This window comes from Panthera pardus, unplaced genomic scaffold, assembly GCF_024362965.1.
Source record: "Panthera pardus isolate Hobbes unplaced genomic scaffold, ASM2436296v1 HiC_scaffold_3, whole genome shotgun sequence".
NCBI classification, from domain to species: domain Eukaryota; kingdom Metazoa; phylum Chordata; class Mammalia; order Carnivora; family Felidae; genus Panthera; species Panthera pardus.
The window spans coordinates 54,643,327-54,661,290 of record NW_026526876.1 but is presented as its reverse complement, the minus strand read 5'-3'; the positions used below and the strand labels follow the sequence as shown (position 1 = coordinate 54,661,290).

Here is a 17,964-nt window from a genome sequence, read left to right as displayed (position 1 = left end):
CCACTTCCTCCTGAGACAGCCTGCCAAAGGGCTGGTTTCCCCTAAACTGGGACAGATGTCATTATAGGGACAAGGGTCTTCCGGGCCCATCTTAGAACATGGTTCTTTGAGTCCTAACCTTCAAACTTCTTCCTCTTTTTGTTCCTTTCCCTTATGGATTCCCCAGATGACCCGTCCTAACTACAACTTCAGAAGTGCATTGCCCTCTAAGGAAGCCTCTCACCCTTCTGCGCACAGGTCTCGAGGCGGTTCTCCTCCACCTTTCCTACTGGAACTTTATCAAGTTCAGGATTCACAACTCTACAGCAGGCCCAGGGCAGGGTGGCACATGTTGGGGAATTCTGCATGGAGTTGACAGATTGGACTGCAGGCTAGCTGTGTGGCCATACCAAGCCACCTCGAACCTGTTTCCTTATCTGCCAGAACAGGGCTAGTTCTTGGCTCGTTTACTCCGCCATACTGTTAAGAGATGAAACAAGATAGTGTTTGTAAAAATGGTTTTGAGGAAGTATGAAGTATTGCAAAAGTATAAGGAAGACCAGAATTGCAGTCCTCAGAGCCTGTTTAGGATCGAACACTGGCATCAGAACTGGAAGGTCTCAAATCTTCTAAAACTGACCAGCACCGAAGCTGCTCGAGGACCCGTGCCCCTCAAATGTCCACAGGGTTAAGAACCCCGATGCTTGCTAGAGGACTTTCCCTAAAAGGCTCTGCCTCCTGTTGCAACAAAGTGACCCAGATGCTGCAGCCTGACAGCCCCATCTCTGGTTTCAGTGCAGGTTTATTTCAGTTTTATATTTTATTCCAGGCAAGTGCTTATTACATGGATAGTATTCATGTCTCAATACCTAAAGTCTTGGAGCATGAACAGCCACTAGAATACAGTTCAATAGTAAAAATACAATATGTACAAAATTAGGGTTTTTGTAGGGTTTTTGTTTTTTTTTTTTTTTCCCACACAGCAGATGTATCCAAACACATAAAAATCTCTACAGTCTGGGGTCGCTACGGTTTATATTTCAGGAAACGGAGACACAGTGACCGAGTCCTCACTGTAAACAAGGGCCACCTCTTTAGGGGATGGGGATGGAACCCTGGGATGGGGGAGAAGCTGTTCCTGGAGAGCAGGGGTATGGTGACCCCTAATTCCCCTCCAGGCACTCCCTGCCCTTCTTTGGCCCCCCAAGGAACCAACCTCCCCCTCTCCCCGAGGTAAAGGCTCCCAGCCAGTGAACCACTCTTAACATCAAAAAGTAAAACACGCATGAGAGGTAAGGTGTGTGTGTGTGTGTGTATGTGTGTGTGTATGTGTGCGCACACGCACGCGTCCCCCAGGCTGGAAGGGCTAGGGAGGGGCAGGCGGTCCCACAGGGTGAGGACAGATATGGTCCTGACAGCTCTCAGGGGAGATGCCCAAGGAAGGGCTGGGCGGCGGCTGCCCTCTCGGGCACACGGCATCACAGCGTTCACAAACAACAAAAACAACAGCAACAACACCCATCGTCACCAATCTGGACATAGTCATTCGGCACTAGATTCGAAGGCCCCCACTGCTAGGGGTGGGGAGGGGCAGGGGCGGTGAACAGGCGGATGAGGTATCTGTGCAGGCCCGAGAGGCCACTGGTTGACACACTTTCTGGAATGGCCTCAGGATGCAGGGAGGTGAACAGAGCTTGAGAGGGAGGGCAGGTTCCCCAACGTTTCTCTGTTCCCTGGGCGCCAGGCTGATCGGGCTCCCTCTGCTCTTTCGGTTGTAATCACTCAAGGAAGAGTGGAAACTGGTTTCCCCAAGAACCAGGGTGGCAGGTGGTGGCTGCAGGGGCAGGAAGGCAGCGAGCTTGTGAGGTGGGAGTGCTGTGCTGGGGTGGGTGTGGGGCTCCCTCTTAGAGGCCTCTAGGGTGTCCACAGGCCTCCCTTTCCCCACCCCAGGAGAGACAAAGGAGAGCAGTCCCCTGGGAAGTCTCCAGGACCAGGAAGGAACTGAAAGGGGGTTCTTAGGTGTCCAAACCTGTTCAAGACCTTTGCCAGCCTCCTCAGAATATTGCAGGCCACTCCTCCTGCCCCCAGCCTGTCAAAGCAAACTTCACACCTAGGGACACTGGCTTCCTCTCCCCACACTGAAAGGCCATCGTGTGTCCAGGTGGGGAGCCGAGTGCACAACTGAGTGTGTCTGACACAAGGCCACTTGTAATAAATACCCACATAAAAAGAGAAGCCAAAGCGGTCTGCCGAGGCAGAGGCAGGGAAAGAAGCATGCCCCCCCCCCACACACACACACAGGCCCCCTGACTCCCCACCCCAAGCTCAGCCCTGCCCTAGGACCAACCAAGGACCTTCCTCAGAGGAAAGTTGTGGCACGCAGCAGCCTCCACCGAGTATACACTCAGAACAGCCCACTGGGAAAAAGTGGATGTTCAGGGGGAAAGAGAGAGATGATGGCAGAGACAGAGGAGTTGGGGCAGGAGTAGCAGCCCTCCTCCCTTCTCTACAGGTCCCCAGAGCAGCAGGGAAGGAGCTTGGTTGGGCCCAGGCCCTAGATTTTTAACTTCCTCAGCAGTGTGGCTTCAGGCACCTGGAACCCAGACCAGATAGCTACTAATCCACTTCTCTGAGGCTGCAGGAGGCACTCAGGCACACCCATCCCTCGGGAGTGCACAGCACTGAGCAGAGGCCAGGGAACCAGGGATGGGGACTGACGGGTCCAGAGAAGCTCTCTCCCCAGCTGCACCCAGGCCGGCAGGAGGCGGGGAGGGGCAGGACCGCTAAGCCCTTCCTTCCCAGTCCCCACCCACCTTCAGCCTACCCTCCTGAGGTCAGGAGCCCAGTGGCAAGGATTGGGGCGCTCAGGGAGCTTAGCAACAGCACGGGTTCAGTTGTTGATAGAGACTCCTCTTAACTAGCTTCTGCTGTGACGAGCCAGTGACCGCAGCTGGGTTGGAGAACCATAGGCTGGTGCCCACCTGTGTGGGTGGGACTGCAGAGCAGCCACTTCTTAGGCTCTGTCGCGTGTACTCAGAGCAGAGTGCCCCCCCCGCCACGGTACCCAGCTTTCTGGGCCAAGTTGCTTCAGTTCTGCTCCCTCTCCCCATCCCCTCCAAAGGCCTGGGGAGAGAAGGCCGAGGCTCAGGACAGAGGACCCGGCACTCAGCCACCTCATCAGACAGCAATAGCAGCAGCAGCACAGGAAGGCAGGCAGGGTCGGGGAAGCCGGAGAACACAACACCCACTTCGCACTGGTTGCAGGGGACAAGGTGGGGAGGCGGGAACGGCACTGGAGCTGGCACCAGGCCGGACGAGTGGCACATTCACCAGAGTGTCTCATCACTTTATCAAGTCCTAGTGCAGTGGGGTAACCCCCTGCCCTGTGCCCAGCTCCCTGGGGGGGGCCCTCCCTCCCCTGGCTCAGAGTCTCTGCACCCCCTTCCCCTAGGAGGCCTGGGGGTGGGTGTGGGTGGGGCGGGCCTTGGCCTGGCTGGAATGTGTGGAGCTGGTGGGTGGGAGAGTGGGGGACAGGTCCCCCTCCCTGCCCCCACTGGGGGCCTCTGAGTGGCCTCATCCTCAAGCCAGCTTGAGTGTGCTGACCGGGAAGGAGGGCATGGTGACCATGGTCACGGGGTTGAGCACTGTCTGGCCCACCAGCTGGGGGTGGTGCACCACCTGAGCCCCCACAGCTGGCTTTGCCATGACAGTGGCTGGGGGTCCCAGCCCCGCTGTGCCATTCACTTGCTGGTGTGAGAGGGTGTGGGCAATGTGGCTCACCGCCACGGGCTGGCTCACTGCCACGGGCTGTGGATACAGGGGCAGCTGGGAGCCGAGGTGGGCCACATGGTTGAGGGTGGCAGGGTGCACTGTGATGTGGCCAATGGGGGGTGTGGCAGGTGCCAGCTGCACAGCAGGGCTGGGGGCCGAGGGGGCAATGTGGGCGATGTGCTTGCCGCCCGGCCCCTGTAGAACGTGGTTCACAGTCTGGATGACTGAGGCGTGGGTGGTGGCCGTGTGGGCGATGACCGTGGAACCTCCACCAGCTGCAGCCACCAGATGGGCTGGAGCGGGCACCAGCGTCTGGGCAGGGGCAGCCGGTGGGGGAGGAGGGGCTGGCAGAGGTGTCTTCTGCTGTGGTGGCGGCTGCTGCCCAGGCAGGTGGACAGGAGACAGGGCCACAGGCTGGGAGTGGGGGTGTGGATGGGGAGGCAGAGGTGCGGGGGCGGTGCTGGGCGGTGGCTTCGGCAGCTCCGGGTGGGGGCGATGGCTCAGTTTAGGTGGGCCCAGGCCGGCCTGATCCTCCTCCATATCCTCGTCTATGTTGTCCTCACCCTCTGTGGGGGGACACGGGGACAGGGACAGGTCAGAAAGGCTCGCGAAACAAGAGGCTGGAGTAGTAGATGCCCCTGGGGTCTGGGGGCATGGAGCTGGGGGGCAAGGGCCTGGCCAGGGAGGGGCAGGTGGGGCTCACCAGAGGCCGTAGAGGTGGAGGCCTGGTCGTCCTCCGGCTGGCCAGTCTGCCGGAGCACACGGTCGATCTCCAGCACGTCCATCCACTGGCTCAGCTCATGCTTGAGCTCCGCCAGCCGCTGCTGTGTGGCGATCTTCTCCCGCGCCAGCCGCTCCATCTCATGCTCGTATTCCTTCTCCTTCCTCTTCAGAGACTGGACAACAGCCAAGAGACCGAAGGATACCCTGAGCAGAGGCCACAGGGTCCCCAGTACCGCAATCCCTTCCCACTGCCACCCTGGCCTCCAGGTCACTTAGCACCCAGGGGCAGTCTGCAGTGATGGGGCCGCGGGGGACCACACCCACTGCTGGTCCATGGCTTTGTCCCGTGAGGCCCTGCATCCTGGGGACTGTGGGCTCTCCAGCAGGCACCATTGAAAAAAAGCACAGATCCAGGCCAGCCCCACTCTAGGATGAAGGCCTTCCCCCACCCCCACATCAACTGTGTCCTGAGGGGCTTCATGGCCCCTGGCCCTATCCACCCTCCTGGCAGCCACTTGCCTCCATTCTGCAGAGGACAGAAAGGGTAACAGACTTCTCCGTGACGCTCAAGGCCCCGCCACCACTCATACCATGCTGTCAGTCACCATGCCACAGGCTACCCTCCTTGGAACTCATTCCCCAAAGAACCCCAAACAATCCTGCCCTTTGCTCCACAGCATCATTCACTAGTCTTAACTTCAATGTCCCTGAGGATGCCTCTCAGACTTTGTGGCATGGCCTCCAACCCCCTGAATTTCTTCTTGACCTGCCTCCATCTCATCCCCGGCAGCTGTTGGCTCTGCCCTCTGCTCTCACCTGGGCTACTCTCCGTGGCACCTACCTGTGCTGCCTCTCAACCACACTCTCCATTTTCACCCTGCCCACAGCCCTCCAGATTCCCCAGGCTCCTAAATGATCGATCCCTAAGCCCTGGAACGTGCCCCTCCTTCCACACCTGTAGCTGAGCTGCACTGACCAAGGAGAAATGGCTCAATGGCACCTCTGACATGGAGCACCACTGGAGACACTTCTGTCCTTCACCACAGGTTCCACATTGCTCCTGCCCCCATGGCGCTGATGCCACCCACCTCACTAAGAACACCAACAGGGAGTTCCCTTGTCCACAGAGCCATCCCTGCCTCAACTCCTCCAGGCCCACAGCCTCTTAGGTTCACCCCTCATGTTGGTGCTGGATGCCATGCCTCCCAGACTGTGGCACTGCTCCCCTATCAGAAGTGTCTCGAGGGGCATGTGGGTGGCTCAGTCGGTTGAGCGTCCAACTCTTAATGTCAGCTCAGGTCAGGATCCAGGGTCGTGGGATCGACCGCTCAGCACAGAGCTGGCTCAACATCCTCTCTCCCTCCGCCTCTCTCCCCCACTTGGCATATGTACTTTCTCTCTCAAAAAAAAAAAAAAAAAAAAAAAAAAAAAAGTGTTTTATATCCCCAAAAGGCCAGCTTGTGTCCTATGCCTCAGCTCCTATCCTCCATGACCTCCTGAAGCTGACACTTTATTAAAACTGACTCCTCTAAGTCTTGGAGACCTCCCTGTTGCCAGTTTCTCTTTGGCCCAGACATGTCACGAGTGCTGGGTCCACCAAACATGGACACTTTTGCCCTGTTGCATCCTGAGTCTCTTAACCTGACCTATTCCTGAGCTCCTGGCTTCTAAGGCTGGCCAGTTACGGCCAGGTACAGAACCCACCGACTCTTCCTACACCAAACTATCCAGCTTGTCTTAGTTTTCCTCTCTGAACCCGGTCTCACACACAGATGGTCCCTTCTCATCCCTCTACATCATATGTGCTTGTGCTCCAAGACCACATCTGACTCCCACTACCCATCCCATCTCATGCCCTGACCAGTGCATCTTCTTGCCCTTGAGCCCTTCTTGGCACCACACAACACTCTTGAGCATTTAATAAGACTGTCAGGTAGTACTTAATCAGACACTAGCTCATATTATCCCTAAAAGCTTCGTATTTTGTCCTTCCACCTCCATACACACTGTTCCTTGTCCAACGCTGTGAGTAAAGGCAAGGACTGTTTTATTATCAGCTTTATCCCCTGACCCGACCAGTGTCCAGGACAGAATTATGCACATCTTAGCTCCAGGGGAAGGATCTGTGAGGATGTGAGCATGTTGGTTCCCACCTCTATCCTGTCTCTCTGCTTTATCACAGAATCACAGTCACATTAGACATAAGTTTCCCCTGACTCTATTTCTACAAGCAGTTTTATAGCAGCCTTCCTGACTGTTCACTTGTCCCTCTTGGGCATGGCAATGTCTTCAAGTTTGCCCACTAAACTAGGCCCAATTTCCCTACGCTTCCTCGTGCAGCCCCAAACTCCTGTGTTTCTGACCTCACCAGTAAGAAATGCCTCAAACCATTAGTACCTGCCAACACATAACCCAGACACAACCATGCAATGTTCTGGCCTGAAACCTGGTAGTTTTACAATTCTGCTAGCAGTCCCAGGCCACACACAGCCTTCTCTATCCTGGTTTTGAGATTTAACCTGTTTCCCTCTATATTTCTCCCAGAAAGATCCCTCCCTTACACACACACACACACACACACACCTGGCTTCTCACCTGGCTCTACCCTGAGAGGCCAGTGCTGGACATGACATCAGATGAGGCCATATCAATGATGGGGCCTGTGGTGAGTCAGCTCTCACTTGAACCTGGCTGCTGGGGGCTGGAAGTGGTGTCCTGAACTCTACCTACCAGCAGGAAGAGTAGATTTCTGACTTAGGGAGAAACTCAGAGGCCAAAACCTCTTTTTCTTACCCAGCTCAGTTATCCACAGGCCTAGAGGCCCCCGGAAAGTTTCTCCAGGGTCCAGCTTTTGTCCACATTGCTTCATTTTAAACACATTTCCTAAAACTGCTTGGATGCATAGTTTGGTACCTGCCTATTCCTCTTCCTGTTTTTGTCCACCTCACTGTGGCTTTCTTAAAATCTTCCATGCCACTCTGAGTCTGGCTGGGAGCTACAGCCTTCCCACCTCAGCAAACAACCAATGCTTTCAGTCTACACACCTTATTGGTCTCTCTACTATTCCATTTTGACTCCTATCTAGTGCCCTGCTGCCCCCCCCCCCCCCCCCAGCCCCTAGCCCATCTCTACTCTCCACGTGGTAACCCCCACGGCCACCTTTAAGTTCCAAAACTGAATCCTGCTCCCTCTTGCTGGAGACATTTCAGCCTGAGCTGGGCTTTCTGCCCTCTGCTTTGCCCAGGTCACCCTGGAACCTTCAGGTCTCAGTTCAGATGCCCCTTCCTCAGCAACAACCTCCGGCACACCTCAAAACAGATCCTCTGATCCCTGTCCCTATTACATTCTCATGGCACAGTATTTATAATCTACCACCAAGACCAAACCTATGAAGACAGACCCACACTTATTTCTTTGCTCCCTGCTTCATCCTCAGAATCAGACACAGAGCTGTCCAAAGTACCTGAGTGAATAAACAAATGAATGAGATTGAGGATTGAGATAGCCTTGTAACTTTTGTTTCTGCTTCCATTACCAGCCCCAGGACAAATTTCTCTTATGAACAGCCTGGGTACACCTCACACCTCGCTGCCTCCTCAGCCCAGGCTCATGTCTGCTGGTTCTACCAAGTCTCTATTTCTGATTTATTTTCAAATCCAGATATCATTGCAAGCAAGGCTTTCCTAAGTATGCGTCTATAAAGTGGAATGTGCCATCCTATTCTTTCTACTTCTCAAGAATTATTATTAAGTTGGTGTTTATAGAGGACCAATCTGAACATTCCTATGATGAAGATGCTACTATTTCTTCCCATTTAGCAAAATGGCAGTACAAAAGAAACTGAGAGTCATAGAAAACGTCACAGCATTTGGACAAGGATTTGCTTCCAGGACACATAACTGCCTATGCCTGAAGGACCGGGAACATTCTCAAGCCCAAGTTCTGCAAAAATATGTCAGAAGTAGGCCTCCTGGAGACCCTCCGAAGCCCACCCCCTCGGGCCTCTCCTCTTTCTAAGCCAGTCAGGCCAACAGCGAGGCCCCGCCCCTCCCAGAGCACGCGCGCACCCACGCGGACCTGGCCTTGCAGCGTCACTCCCTGCCGGCTGCACCCTCCCCTCGGAGCACGGAAGCCCCGCCCCCACCCCGTTTCCACCAATCTTCGAGCCCGACCCCTCCCCTCCAGGGTGCCGGGAAGCGGCCTGGAGGCGCGCCAGCCCCTCCCCCTCACCCGCAGGGCGGGCGGAAGGGCGCGCGTTCGCGGGAGCTTGGGAGGGAGCAGCCGGCTGGGAGCAGCCGCGAAGCAGCGCCTCCGCCCCCTGAACAAGTCAGGCTCCGGTTACCTCAGGGCTGTGACCCCGCAGTACTGGCCGGGGGAGGGGTGGCGCCCGGCCCCGGCTCAAAGCTCGGTCAGATCCTCTTTGCTACCCTTCCCACAGGAACCTTAATGCTGCCCGACCCCCCAGCTGTCGAAGCGCGCCGATAGGGGGACCGCAAGCTACCCCCGCCCCCGCCAGGCAGGGAGCCCTAAGTCCCTCCCACTCCCCAACGGCTCCATTCGGACTCCGTCTCCGCGGCAGCCGAGCGTGGCCGCGCGCCCCACCCCCACAGCCTCCTTTCCGGCACGCGGAACCCTCGGCCGGTTTCCAAGGAAACCGAAACACGGGGCCGTCATGGCAACTGTCTTATCTGGCGGGCGCCCCCCACCCCGTACTGCAGAGGGAAGCCAATGTCCAAAGAGGGGAGGTCCACACAGACAGGAGGGCCCCTTGAAAAGGGGTTTTTAAAATCCCAGGCATGAGGAGAGCCTAATTTTTGAAGGTTCGGCGACCCGAGGACTGGTTACTTAGACATTTCCACAGCCTCCAGGATTAACCCCCAAAATTGAGTCGTGGCACCTCAATGCGCTCACTAGAAGGCTCTTAACCCTTTGGGGGTAAAACGGGGTGGGGCCTCACCGGCGCGCCGCCGCGTGCAAGGAGCCACGCCCAGGGGACTCCCCACCCCATCACGAGCGACAGATTCTCGGGCCAAATCCGGGTTCCCGCCCAGGCACTGCGGGCGGGCTGGAGGCGCCGGGGCGGCTCCACGCCCTTCTCACCCGCGGGGGCACTAAGAGCGCCAGGCTGTAACGCGGGCCCGGGCACCGGGTCCGAAAACCGAGCTGCGGAGGCGGCGCAGATGGCGGGGCTCCGCGGGGCGGCCGAACGGGAAAAGGGGGGGGCGGAGAAGGGAACGCCGCGGCCGCCCTCCCCCGCGCACGCGCGCCCGTCCTCCCGCCCCCTCGCGGGCGGGGAGCCCCGCTGACGTCAGCCGGGCCATGTGCTCAGCGCCCGCGTGGAGGCGGGCGGGGGAGCGGGAGAGGGAGCGAGGGCGGGGCGGGGCCGCGGCGAGGGGAAGAGGGCGGGAGGGAATGAGGAGGAAGCTGGCGCAGAGGCCGCCGCCCGCCGTCCTCTCCGCCGCGCTTCCCTCCCCCGTACCTGGATGTACCGCAGCGCCGTCCGCAGCACACTCAGATTCGACGTCTTCTTGTCGTCCACGTTGGGGATGTTGCGCTTCAGGGTCTCAAAGCATTCTTTCAGATGGGCCCTCCTGGGGAGAGGGAGAGGCGCCAGTTAGCCAGCGCCTGGGGGGCCGGGGGCCAGGGCGGGGAGGGAAGGCCCCAGGAGAACAAGGGTGGGACCTGTCCCCAGAGCGGGCAGGTCGAGCCCAGAGACACACACGCACGCACACACACCTGTTCTTCTCCAATTTGTTGTGGACTTCTCTGGTTCCGATCCTGAAACCCAGACAGACAGGAGGCTTAGGGAGGAGGGCCCAATTAGGTGGCCTTCCCGCCCCCTGCCCCCACTCCCCAAATGTCACAGGCGTCTTGCCCCCCATATTCTCTGTACAAAAAGCAGCAATGGGAGATGTTCACCCTGTTCAGATGTGCTTATACTCCCTGGAGGGCACACGTATGCTCGTAATTCACAACCCATTAACCCTCCATCCTGCCCCTTCCACCTAAGAGGAGATATAAGGTCTCCTGGGGCTCAGAGAAATAGCCAGTTGACCCCAGCCCTCACCCAAGAGTTCCCCAATCCAATACTCTGTCCAAAGGCCTGGAAATGCCATCGGCCCATCCTTGAGGGGGTCAGAGGACACAGAAGCCTGAGAAAACAGAGGGCAATGGCCATTCCCCACTCCCAGGGTGGGGATAGGCACAGGCACAGTGCAAACTGTCCAAATAAAATACCGTGCTTCTCAGATAGGGAGGTAGGACATGGCTTTGAAGGACTGGCTCAGGAGTGGGGGGGGGGGGTACTTTCTCTTCCACACACAGCCCAGGATTCGGGCAGTTCTCCACCCCACCAGCCCAGACTCTCCCACACCTCACTCACCCCCCAGGCCTCTTCTTCTGTTCGCTGGATTTGACTTCTTCCGCTGGTGCCAACTTCAGGGTCCCAAGAGTGGGTGGGGGTGGCTGCTGGGGGGCCAGCTGGGGCTGGACTCCAGGGTGTGGTGCTATGGTCAGGATAGGGGTGGGGAGGGGCTGCAGAGGCTTAGGGCTGCCAGTGGGCGGAAGGGTGGTCTTGGAGTCCGGCAGCAGGGGAGCAGGGGTGGGCACCTGTGGCCTGGTGGGCAGGGGGGCAGCCTCCTTAATGCTGAGTCCAGGGGTGCTAACCAGGGCTGGCTGGCGGGGCGCCAGGGGCAGAGGCTGGGCTGCAGGAGGCAGTGGTGGGGGTGGGGGCAGAGGTTGAGGAGAGTTGGTCACTACTGGAATAGGAATGACAGTCAGTGGGGTGGGGGTGGCAAGTGGGGGTGGGGGTGCTGGCGGGGGTGCCGGAGGGGACAGAGGTAGGGGTGGTGCTTCAATGCGGGGCTCCTCCACGGGCAGGGCATGGGCCAGCCTGGCCAGGCTGCTGGCCTTCTTCTGCTCCTGCTCCCTCTCCCGCTCCAAGCGAAGCCGCTCCTGCTCCTCTACGCAGAGAGAACACAAGGGGTTTTCTCAGTGGGCCAGCAGTCCTGGGTCCCAGCTTCTGAAGTCTTCCAACCATAACACATCCTCTGACCCTGTCCCAGTTAGTGCTCAGTGACACCCCCGCTCAGCCTGAGACACCACAAATCCCCATCCACACCCAGACAGGCACTGGGGTTAAGTGCTGGGGACACAGCGGCGAACAATTAAAACAGACCTAGTCTCTGCGTTGGGGAGCTCAAGGCCTAGAGGCACTGAGGGCAAGGACAAGTTACAGAGGATAACAACCCAGGCTGAGAGAGGAGAGGGGCTGTGGAAAGACAGAGCAGGGGCTGTCAGAGAGGATGCTGGAGGCCTGGCAACCTGAAAGTTCAGAGGTTAGGCTGGTGATGAGCAGGAAGGTTCAGGAACAAGGCTGAGGGGAATGGGGTGATAGATAAGGTGGGCAGAGGCCAGTCAGCAAAGACCTCACAGGCTACCAGACAAGAATGGGGGGGCAGGAGGTAGGCGGATCATAGCTTCTGGGGAAGGCCTTCGAAAGTATTTACCAAGTACTTTCCAGAGGGCAGGCGGCACCTCCACTTCACAGATGAAATAAATTAGCTCAGAGAGGCAAAGTGATTTGTTGAGGACCACACAGCAAGTCACAGGTATTACTGAAACTACACCCAGCCAGGAATCCAGACACCCGGCGTATACCTATACTTGCTGTGTCAGCATCTGCTCACTAGGTGTCTGTACACACACACCTGTGGATCCTCACAAGAGTCCACACCACAGGCAGGGCAGGGACATCACCTTCAGTTCACACATGAAGAAATCAGGCCCAGGACTCCCAGGCCAGGTCCCAGTGTCTGATTTCCTCAGAGACCACACAAAACAAATTCGGTCCTTCTCTGCCCTTTGTGGTGCTAGAACTCATCGTTCCCACATCCCTCTTGTCCCCACCACCAGCGGGACAATCAGGAACCAAAGAGGCAGGCGGGAAAGAAGGGCAGCCTCGCACCGGTCAGTTCAGCATCTCTGCTGAAAGACCTGCTGCCAGGTGAGGCCTGCTCAGGAGCTGGCTGAGAACACCTTTCCTGATCCAGAAGCACCTCTCCATCTCCACCCAGCCCCATGCTCTCTGGGCCCCACCATTCAGGTTCCCTGGCTACAGGGCTGGGCAGGATCTCCGGGGGGCAGCTGTAGCCCCCAAGCCAGGGAGCAGGCTGGTCCACCAGCCCTCCTGCCCATCCCGGATTGGTCACACTGCTGACTGACTGAGCTGACAGCAGTAGCGGGCAGACACGCCCCAAACACACCACCCCACGGTGGGTGGGGTTGGGGGAGGGGAGGACAAGTTTGGCTAAGAGCCCCTTGTGGAGGAGGGCATCAACCCCACACTGGCCTTTGGGGCTCAGGGCCCCAGAAAACCCGAGGCCTCAGGGCCCTTTGGCCAACCAACAATTTGAGTGTGAGCCAGGCCTGCTCCAGGCCCCTCCCTCCCGCAGGGGAGAAGAGGCGAAGGAGGAAGTAGAGAGTGTTGTGAGAGGGGAAGCACTCGGCGGTTTCCCAGCAGCACGGGGCCTCTTCCGTATCTCCCCTGCCCTTCTGGAAGGGGAGCTGCCAGGCCGGTGTGGGCCTGCTCCAATGAGGGGAGGCATTGGTCTCCCAGGCCTTTCCAAAGGCCCTGGCTTATATTACAGCTCTGGGGAAAGCCAGCTCTCTGCTCTCCAGCTTCCCAGAGACTATACTGGCAAAGAGTTCCACCTACCACCTACCCAGTCCACCCCCCACCCATCCCCAAGGCAAGGCCCTGGAGGTCAGGGCCCAACACAGCCCACCTTCGTTCCTTTGAGCCAGGACCCAAACTTTCACAGGTGTGGGGGTCGATGTTCCATTCTCCCATTAGCAGTGGGACAGAGGGGACCCCAAGCCCCAAGGACAGGTGTCCTAGGAACCCAGCCTGAAAGTAAACCTCATTCCCATATTTTAAAGTAACTCCACACAGCTGATCCAGGAGATGGCAACCTCCTTCTCACCTACTCTCTCTTCCAGAGCGAGGCAGGTACCAGGAAGGACCCAGGTAAATGGCCAAGCTCTATCACACCTGGATTGGCATGAGAAATCTTGACTGGTGGCAAAGAAGAGGGGGTGTCCCAAGCCAGATCCAGCCCACCAAAGCTTCCTGCCTCCTCCCCACCAGCAGCAACCCTCCTCCTATGCCCTGGGGAGGGGGAAACCCAGTGGGGACAGCAAAGTGGTAGTCACTCAAGGGCCTCCCTCAAGAACAACACAGGTTTAGACTCTTTAAAATAATGCACCTATGCAGCACTCCCAAACACGGCACGCACTCTGACACCCTCCCTGGGCTCTGCCCAGAGGCTGGCCCCAGGGAAGTTAGCCTGACCGTTCTGGGGTGATTCAGGGGCCACAGCAGGCTCAGCGCTGGGGCCTGAGGAATCTACACTAGGTAGCCCCCATTGTTCAGGAGGAGTCCTCCCCTTCTTCATGCTAATAGGGAGCTAAATACATAAGGCAGCGCCCCCCCCCCTCCCAGGGTGTAAGTAGGTCAGGTAGAAGAGGCTCCCATTTGAGCCACCTCCATGAATGCTGTAAATGACCAGACGCCCCCCCCCCCCCCCACCTGACCACCAGGATGGCCTCTCTTTCCTCTCACACACACATGCGCACACACATCCTCACGTGAGCAATCTGGCTGGTCTAGGTCAGGAAACCCACCCTTGAGATTGAACCAGGGCATGGACAACAGGATCCCTGTTCAGAGCTGCTCATCAGGTACATACCCAGGAAAGCAGTTCTGGTCAGCAGGTCCACACACCACCCCTTTTCTCCCATTTTTCCCACCCCAAGTCAGAGGACAGAACCTCAATGAGGAGGAAAAAAATATGAATTTGAGATTAACCGCTGCGGCCAGGTCTAGCCATCGGTATGTGAGCTTTTGGAGTAGATCTGGCTTTGCACCATCCATCCCCTAAGACCTCCTGCCACGCCAAGAAGGACCTGTGACTGGTCAGTTAAACTAGGCCTCTACTCAGCTCCCTGCCCTCAGGTCTCACCACGTGGGGGAGGGGCGCTCTCTCGCGTGCGCGCGCCCCCGCGCTGTCTCTCTCTCTCTCTCATCACTGTCCTTCTTACAGCCAGCTCTGGCCTTATTATTTGGGAAAGGGTGGAAGAGAAGAGGGCACAGGGTCTTCTCCCCTTCCCCAGAAGGCCAATCAGCCTGAAGGTAAAACGAAGGTGATGTGAGTGTTCCTTTGGGGCAACAGCAGGGTCAACCCTGTTCACCTCCAGCACAGTGCCTGATGCGCGGCAAGGACACAATAGGCACTCCTGAATTGCACTGTGTTGATGGTGGCAGCAGGTGACTCAAGTCTCTCCAATTCTTGTGCACGCTGCCCTCCCCTCCACGCCCCGTCGCTGGGCCCGAAAGCAGGACATTCTCGACCACCACCAGTACTGTCAGGGCCTGGCCCTGCTCAGGACCCCGAAAACAAGGGGGAGGGGCACGTGGGCTGATGTCCTGGCCCATCAATTCCGCAAAATCCAAGCATGTCAGTCTCACATATCTCGAGTGGCTCCTGACCTTGAGAGGCCTGTCGGCCGGGTTGGGCGGGCGGACCCGCTGCTCCCCCGCCCCTGGCCCGCTGCTGCTCCCCCCACCCCACCCCCTCCGCCGCTGCCGCGGCACAAGCTAGCTGCAGGGCGCGCGCGCACACAACACACACTACTACCTCCTGCATGACTCATCATTGAAGCAACAATAGGCAGAGAGAAAGGAAAGGAGGGCGAAGCACTCTCTCTACCACAACCAACTCGGCAGAAGGGTTGGGGAGGGGAGGTGGAGGGGACAGGAGTCCCCGGATACTGCACACACACCGATCCGGGTCCGAGGCCCTCGCAATGGTCCGGAAAACGGAGGTGTTTTACCTCCAATCCCTACTCCTGACCCTGAAGCCTGGGACCACCGACAGGGAGGGTGGGACGGAAAGCATCTGAAATCTTCCTTTCCTGTCGAGGGAACGTCAAAGTTTGCCCCTTCTCAAGCCTGGTTCACTCCACAATGTGGCCAGGGGTATTGTCAGGAGGTCCTGGTAAGAACGTTCCCCCAAACGTCAGTGGGAATATGTGAGCTCTAAATGTCCTGTCGCCTCGCAAGTCTGAGGGTTTCCCTTGCCCCAGGATCAAAAACAGGAGGTTAGGGCGAGAATGGACAGGTGAGCTCGGCGGCTCCTCCTTCCAGCGCACAGGCTCTCCCGGGGAGGTGCCCGGCGGCCGGAGCCAGGGCCCAACCCGGCGCAAGGCCACTCGCCAGCCCCGCCCAGGCCCCGCCCCCGGCCCAGCGCGAGGCAGCCGGGAGGGGCCGGGCCGCTCCGTCCCCAGCGGGAGTGTCCCCCGTGCACGTGGTCGGAGGCGGGGCCTGTCCACGTCACCACCCGGTGTAACCAACGGGCTTGGAACGCAGGCACACGCAACATTCCAGCCGAGAGCGGGTTTGGAACGCGCAGACACGCCACATTCCACACCGGCTAAAGTGGGGCGCAGCAAGGGGGGCCCGGGGACTGCCCCCAGCGACCTGCAGGCCTTTTCGCAGACACCCAATCAGCCCGGCTCTCACCCAAATCCCTGAAGCGCGACCCAGCCCAGCTCTGGGAGGCGGGGTCAGGCGGGGCTGGCCAGGATCATAAGACACGCGATGTCATTTCATTCTGCAAAGGCCGCCTCCGCCCCAAGCGGCGCGTAGATCGTCCGGGAGCGCCCCCCGCACCCTTCCCACAGGGCCAGGGAAGCCGGGGAGCCGCTCGGCGTAGAGTAATTCCCACCCCCCACTCCGTTACACACACGCCCACTCGTGTGCACTATACACTCGCCCGTGTACACGTCCGTTCATCCGCTCTCCTCGAGGCTCACATCACAATCCCCTCTGCACACACGCACGCACACGCGGGTCTGCCACCCCCACGCAACACCATTCCGCACCCCACCCCCCACCGGCTCACACATCCTCAGCTCTACCGAGGGCGCCCCTGGCCCACGCGAAAGAAGCCCCCACGAAAGGTGCACACCGGGTGGCAGGCAGCTGAGGTGGCACCCACAGGAGCCGGGTCCCTCACTGAATGTTAATGTATTCATTAATTAATTTTACTGCCCCCAACACTCCTCTCCAGGCGGCGGCTCTTGTGCGAACCTTGCGCTGCCCGGCTTCGCGGGCCGCTCGGGAGGGGGTCGTGTCCGCGGTTTCGCGTGGGCTCGGAGACCAGGGTCGCTCGTCTCCCCTTCCCCGGTGCCCCAGGGGCCCAACCCGGCCGCTCACCACGTGCTCTCTGTTGTTGCTGCGCTTGCCATTCCAGGAAGCGGGCCGCCTCCAGTAGCGTCTCTATGCTCATCGCGCCGAGAGCTGCCGGGGGCGCGCCGGGGCCGAGACTGCGGCCCGCGAGCCGGGCACAGGTCAGGCTGGCGGGCAGGCAGGAGGGAGGGATCACCTCCGGGGGGCGACAGGGCTGGGCGGCGCAGCGCACTCCGCAGGGAAGAACGGGAGAGCACGGAGACAAAAATTAATGTTTCCCAAAATATTTGCAAAATATAATTTGCAAATTTTAAAAATTTTGATGCAAAAAAACAAAAGGCAGCACTGCCTCCCTCCTTCCCCTCCCTCTCTTCTTCCCTTCAGATGCCTCCCGCCCCGCGGCCCCCGGGAGTCCCGCCGACAAGAAAAGGCTTTGCAACAAGATGGCGAGGAGGCACCGACACACACAACAAGGGAAGGAGCCGCGCTGCCCCCGGCCGCCGCCCCCGCTACTACACCGGGGCCGCAGCCAAAGCCCGGACCGGAGCCCCCGCCCGCAGGGCCGCGGCGTCTCAGGAAGGGAGGGGCGGGGTCCCGAGCGAGCTGGCCCCGCCCACTACAGACGGCGCGCGCACACGTGGCCGGGGTGGGGGTGGGAGAATCTCCAGCCTCGTTCGCGCCCTGCATTTCCGCTTTCTCGCCTCGCCCCGCCCCGATGGCAAGCCACAAGTTGAGCAAGGGCTGCGTGTTGCGGTCTTTCACAACGAAATTTGTCCTGCTGGAGGAAAGGAAGGGTGGAGAATTTAAGACATAAGTTAGCTCAAATAAGGATATTCCAGGTCAGGGAAACCTTAGGATGGTACAGACTGGCCTGACCCCAGGGTCTCCGCTCCCTACCCACACGTGACCTAATTCCTGCAACCACCCGGCTGTCGCAATTCCCCCGGGATCCGCCCGTGGGCGGAGCTGACGGCGGGACTCTGCCAGAGAACAGCCGGAGGGAGCGGAGTGGCGATCCGGTTCCGCGTTTTGTCTCCGTTCCTCCCCCCGCAGTGCGTTCGCATCCTATTAGGCGACGTCACCGGGCCGCGGGCCAATGGGCGGGCAGGACAACACGGCATGGAGCAGCTCCACATGGACACCCCGCGCCGCCAGCCTTCCGTTTAAAGGGCCAGTGTCTATCACGGTCACATTCGTGGGTGCGGATGGGTCCACTGTAAGAACGGAGGGTGGGACGCCGA

The 17,964-nt window shown here is 58.9% G+C and overlaps 2 protein-coding genes across 2 annotated transcripts in view; one reads left to right on the top strand and one right to left on the bottom strand.

The window, feature by feature from the left end:
• SGSM2 (small G protein signaling modulator 2) overlaps positions 1 to 1,031 on the top strand; it is a 39,281-nt gene extending 38,250 nt beyond the window's left edge. The window contains exon 24 of the mRNA XM_053893386.1: positions 167 to 1,031. Within this exon, the coding sequence (XP_053749361.1) occupies positions 167 to 180 (14 nt within the window). The 3' untranslated portion in view covers positions 181 to 1,031. The remainder of the gene's footprint in view (positions 1 to 166) is intronic.
• MNT (MAX network transcriptional repressor) lies at positions 764 to 17,287 on the bottom strand. Its single transcript, XM_053893388.1, has 6 exons — positions 16,751 to 17,287; positions 10,856 to 11,435; positions 10,210 to 10,251; positions 9,953 to 10,064; positions 4,454 to 4,646; positions 764 to 4,316 (listed from the first exon to the last, which is right to left on the bottom strand). Exons 1-6 carry the CDS (start codon positions 16,821 to 16,823, stop codon positions 3,559 to 3,561), a joined length of 1,758 nt encoding a protein of 585 aa, XP_053749363.1. The 5' UTR covers positions 16,824 to 17,287; the 3' UTR covers positions 764 to 3,558.
• Positions 17,288 to 17,964: the final 677 nt, after the last annotated feature.

Excerpts from the sequence above, each read along its gene's own strand:
- MNT (XM_053893388.1), bottom strand. The coding sequence starts at position 16,823 with ATGAGCATAGAGACGCTACTGGAGGCGGCCCGCTTCCTGGAATGGCAA. Across the intron at positions 11,436-16,750 it reads GCAACAACAGAGAGCACGTG|AGGAGCAGGAGCGGCTTCGC; the intron begins GTGAGCGGCCGG and ends CTCTCTGCGTAG. Across the intron at positions 4,647-9,952 it reads CGGCGCTGCGGTACATCCAG|TCTCTGAAGAGGAAGGAGAA; the intron begins GTACGGGGGAGG and ends GCTGTTGTCCAG.